Source organism: Choristoneura fumiferana, chromosome 10 (genome assembly GCF_025370935.1).
Source record: "Choristoneura fumiferana chromosome 10, NRCan_CFum_1, whole genome shotgun sequence".
Classification (NCBI taxonomy): Eukaryota; Metazoa; Arthropoda; class Insecta; order Lepidoptera; family Tortricidae; genus Choristoneura; species Choristoneura fumiferana.
Window position 1 is genome coordinate 16803689 of NC_133481.1, and position 4415 is coordinate 16808103.

The window sequence follows — 4415 nt, forward strand, 5'->3', positions numbered from 1 at the left end:
CCATCCCACTAATATTATGAATGCGAAAGTTTGTAAGTCTGTTTCTTTATTACTTCATCGCATCGCTTCGCATCGTATCCCATCGCTTCGCATGGCATCGCATCGCAGTATCGCAAATGCTTATAGAGTAGTGGTGGTTGGCTGTTCGTAATTTTTTCTTTGTCAGTTTAATGTTAGTAAGTAAAATTAAAAAGTTAGAGCAGCGGACAATAATGGATTTTCATACATACTTCATGGCCTAGGCCAGTTATGTAGAGAGGTGGTAGGGAGCCATAAATGAGAATCTTCATGTCTCCATTTCGTGACATTAACGCATACATTTCCGAGCATGTTTGAGAAAATAAAATTATTCTTTATTCTTATTACTGTTTTCATTTTGTACTCCAAAAGTCGCCAGATAAACCATTTTTTTAAATCAAAACTTTTTTTTGGTCGCTAAGATTTAAGCAAAAGCCGTCACTTCTAGGGATAAAGTCACTAAACTGGCAACATTGATAGCCGCCGCGGGCCCGTCGCGGGTCCGACCCGCGCTCTGTGTGAATACAACGAACCCGCGCGGCTCCCGCGGCGGACACGACCCGACCCGCGCCCGCCTCTGTGTGTGTTGCCCTTTAGTAATAGTCCCCTGTCCCGTTTTTATCCTTGGGTACGGAACCCTAAAATGTGAGGGTAACGTTCACTTATTAAATAAAAACATTTGATTGTACATTTGGTTGAACTCAAAACCTACTGACCCAATTTTTAAAATAATTTTACCTATAAAAAATATTTATTAACAGCCAGAACCTTATATTCTGACACGTGAATAATCCTCGCACAGTACTATTGAAAATGCTTCCTAATTAAATCAAACAAAGCAAATAAGTTTCAATCATTTATTTGAGTTTCAATTCAATACGCCTCAAGGGCGGCAACGGTGGTTAATTTTTGCTTGGAATGTTTAATCGACTTCCTCGATGGTGGGTCCGGCACCGCCTCCGGGGGCAGCGCCGCCGGCGCCGGGCGCTCCGCCAGGGAACCCGGGCATCCCACCGGGCATGCCGCCGGGGGCTCCGCCGGCGCCCTGGTACAGCTTGGTGATGATGGGGTTGCAGACGCCCTCGAGCTCCTTCTGCTTGTGCTCATACTCCTCTTTGTCAGCCAGCTGGTTGGAGTCGAGCCACTTGATGGTGTCGTTGCACTTGTCGAGGATGGTCTGTTTGTCGGAGTCTGCCAGCTTGTCCTTGAGCTTCTCGTCTTCCATGGTGGACTTCATGTTGAAGCAGTACGACTCGAGCGCATTCTTGGCCTGAATGGTCTCCTTCTGTTTGTCGTCTTCGTTGCGGTAGCGCTCGGCCTCGTTGACCATGCGTTCGATCTCCTCCTTGGAGAGACGGCCCTTGTCATTGGTGATGGTGATCTTGTTTTCCTTGTTGGTGGTCTTCTCGACGGCGGACACGTTGAGGATGCCGTTGGCGTCGATGTCGAAGGTGACTTCGATCTGTGGCACGCCGCGCGGCGCGGGCGGGATGCCGATCAGTTCGAACTTGCCGAGCAGGTTGTTATCCTTGGTCATGGCGCGCTCGCCCTCGAACACCTGGATGAGCACACCGGGCTGGTTGTCAGAGTAGGTGGTGAAGGTCTGCGTCTGCTTGGTGGGGATGGTGGTATTCCGCTTGATGAGCGTGGTCATGACTCCACCAGCCGTCTCGATGCCGAGCGACAGCGGCGTCACGTCCAGCAGCAGCAGGTCCTGTACCTCCTCGGACTTGTCCCCGTGGAGGATGGCGGCCTGCACGGCGGCGCCGTACGCGACGGCCTCGTCCGGGTTGATGGACTTGTTGAGCTCCTTGCCGTTGAAGAAGTCCTGCAGCAGCTTCTGCACCTTGGGGATGCGCGTGGAGCCGCCGACCAGCACGATGTCGTGCACTTGCGACTTGTCCATCTTGGCGTCGCGCAGGGACTTCTCCACGGGCTCCATGGTGGAGCGGAACAGGTCGGCGTTCAGCTCCTCGAAGCGAGCGCGGGTGATCGACGTGTAGAAGTCGATGCCCTCAAACAGGGAGTCGATCTCGATGCTGGCCTGGGTGGACGAGGACAGAGTCCTCTTCGCGCGCTCGCAGGCGGTGCGCAGACGACGCAGCGCCCTCTTGTTGGTGGTGAGGTCCTTCTTGTACTTCCTCTTGAACTCCTGGACGAAGTGGGTGACCATGCGGTTATCGAAGTCCTCGCCTCCCAGATGGGTGTCGCCGGCGGTGGACTTCACCTCGAAGATGCCGTCCTCGATGGTCAGGATGGACACGTCGAAGGTGCCGCCGCCCAGATCGAAGATGAGGACGTTGCGTTCGCCACCACCTTTCTTGTCAAGTCCGTACGCAATCGCTGCAGCGGTCGGTTCATTGATGATTCGGAGTACGTTCAGGCCTGATATGGCGCCAGCATCTTTGGTGGCCTGTCTCTGTGAGTCGTTAAAGTACGCCGGAACCGTGATTACTGCATTCTGCACCGTTTTGCCAAGGTACGCCTCGGCTGTTTCCTTCATCTTGGTGAGCACCATCGAGCTCACCTCTTCGGGGAAGAAAGTCTTGTTTTCACCCTTGTAGGCTACTTGAATCTTTGGCTTGCCTCCATCACTGACAACCTCGAAAGGCCAGTGCTTCATGTCGGACTGTACTGTGGCATCTTCAAATTTACGACCAATAAGACGTTTTGCGTCTGTAACAACGAGAACAATGCACATTAGTACTTGTGCCATGCAGTAAGCTAATGTTTGTAGGATGGGAATGTCCTCAGAATACTTTTATCATTCAATATGGTCAGAGACTCTAGTCTAGTATATTGGGTATCATCATGAAAACTTAGTTACTTGTAGAACCATTAAGTTGCATTGTTTTCAATAACAAGTTTGCATGGCATAAATAAATGCTCCTAAATCATTCAAATAAGTAAACAGTTGCTGTGACTAGCAACCACTAGGTAAGGAAATAACAAGGAACAAATCAATATTTGCCATAATTGCATCATGTCTGCTTAGTCATTGAAGAATTCCAAAAAAATTTAAGATTAATTTGTATGGAAACATGACTCACTAGCACAAATTGTGCTTCTAGAAAGCATTACTCATTGTGCCCCTAAATTACAATCTCCGCCTACACTATTTCCTAGTGTACTACATCTCATTGCTGCCCAAAAGCAGGTAATTAGTAGTAACCAGGTCATTGGCACCAAAACCCTACAAGCTGAATCAGACTATCAGTAAGTGACACAAAGGCCAGTAAGTATGTAGGTACATATTGAATTATGTATGCATCTGCTACACATTGTTAGTATCAGACGTTTATCACACTGAAAAGGAGTGGTTTGTTGTTATCTAAGAACAAGTGACCTACATCAGAAACTGCAAGCTTCCACAAATGATGTAAAAAGCTAATGGTTTAGGTTATATTAAAACAAAGGGTTTTAAATAAATTAATGTGCAAGTTAATAGGTACAGTCAAGTGCAAAGATATTGACACAGCCGTTGTAAAAATACCACCTATACAAGATCTTGATGTTAAGTGCATATAGTCATAAGTATACATATTTGTAACTTTGGCCGTGTCTATATCTTTGCACTTGACTGTACAGATTGGTTAACAAAATTAAAGCTGTTAAATTACACTTAAAATTTGTAATTTATTGCTGATCTGGTTTATCAAGGTAGCTTAGCATATGGATTGTTGCTGTGATGATGGTAACCCACGTGGTGCTATTCAATAGACAGACACAATGAAATTATGACAATAAATAAGTAAAAAAAAAACACGTGTACAGGTAAATCAAACGTGATGCAGATGCCAACATGGCCGAGCGTCGGCTCACACGAAACAAATTACGATCGTATTTAACTAGTAAAAATCAGCAATAAAACTTACCGAAAATGGTGTTGTTAGGGTTCATCGCCACCTGGTTTTTCGCGGCATCTCCGATAAGACGCTCAGTGTCGGTGAACGCGACGTAAGAGGGCGTTGTCCTATTTCCCTGGTCGTTAGCGATAATTTCAACTTTTCCATGCTGGAAGACACCCACGCAAGAGTACGTGGTCCCCAAATCGATACCAACTGCAGGAGCTTTAGTTGCAGCCATCTGTGAATAAAGCTAAAATTAACACGCTTCCAGAATAAACTTAATCTAAACGGAGAACGATGGAAATAGAAAACGCCCCACGCGCGGCCGCCATAACAGAAAAATCGATCGAGCGAACGTTCTCGAATGCAGTTTTCGCGTGGAAAAATTCACCTTGAATAACGTTTCACAGGTTTATGGGCGTATTAGCACAATGGAAAAATTACTAGCACAGTTTGAAGGCCTTCAAATATAATGATCAGAGACCACGTGCTAATTCGGTGCAATGCAGATGGCGTGCAAAGCCGATTAGCCGAATGACAAAGGAATTT

General features: G+C 46.9%; 2 protein-coding genes across 10 annotated transcripts in view; one reads left to right on the top strand and one right to left on the bottom strand.

Moving 5' to 3' along the window:
* The window catches only part of LOC141432186 (CUGBP Elav-like family member 1), a 531549-nt gene that overhangs the window by 452481 nt on the left and 74653 nt on the right, over positions 1-4415 (top strand). The gene's annotated exons all lie outside the window — the stretch shown is intronic.
* LOC141432185 (heat shock 70 kDa protein cognate 4) lies at positions 862-4123 on the bottom strand. The gene is made up of 2 exons (XM_074093668.1): positions 3894-4123; positions 862-2694 (listed from the first exon to the last, which is right to left on the bottom strand). Exons 1-2 carry the CDS (start codon positions 4102-4104, stop codon positions 941-943), a joined length of 1965 nt encoding a protein of 654 aa, XP_073949769.1. The 5' UTR covers positions 4105-4123; the 3' UTR covers positions 862-940.

Coding starts and splice junctions, on each gene's coding strand:
- LOC141432185 (XM_074093668.1), bottom strand. CDS start 4,104: ATGGCTGCAACTAAAGCTCCTGCAGTTGGTATCGATTTGGGGACCACG. Junction 2,695..3,893: donor CCCTAACAACACCATTTTCG/GTAAGTTTTATT, acceptor TCGTTGTTACAG/ACGCAAAACGTCTTATTGGT.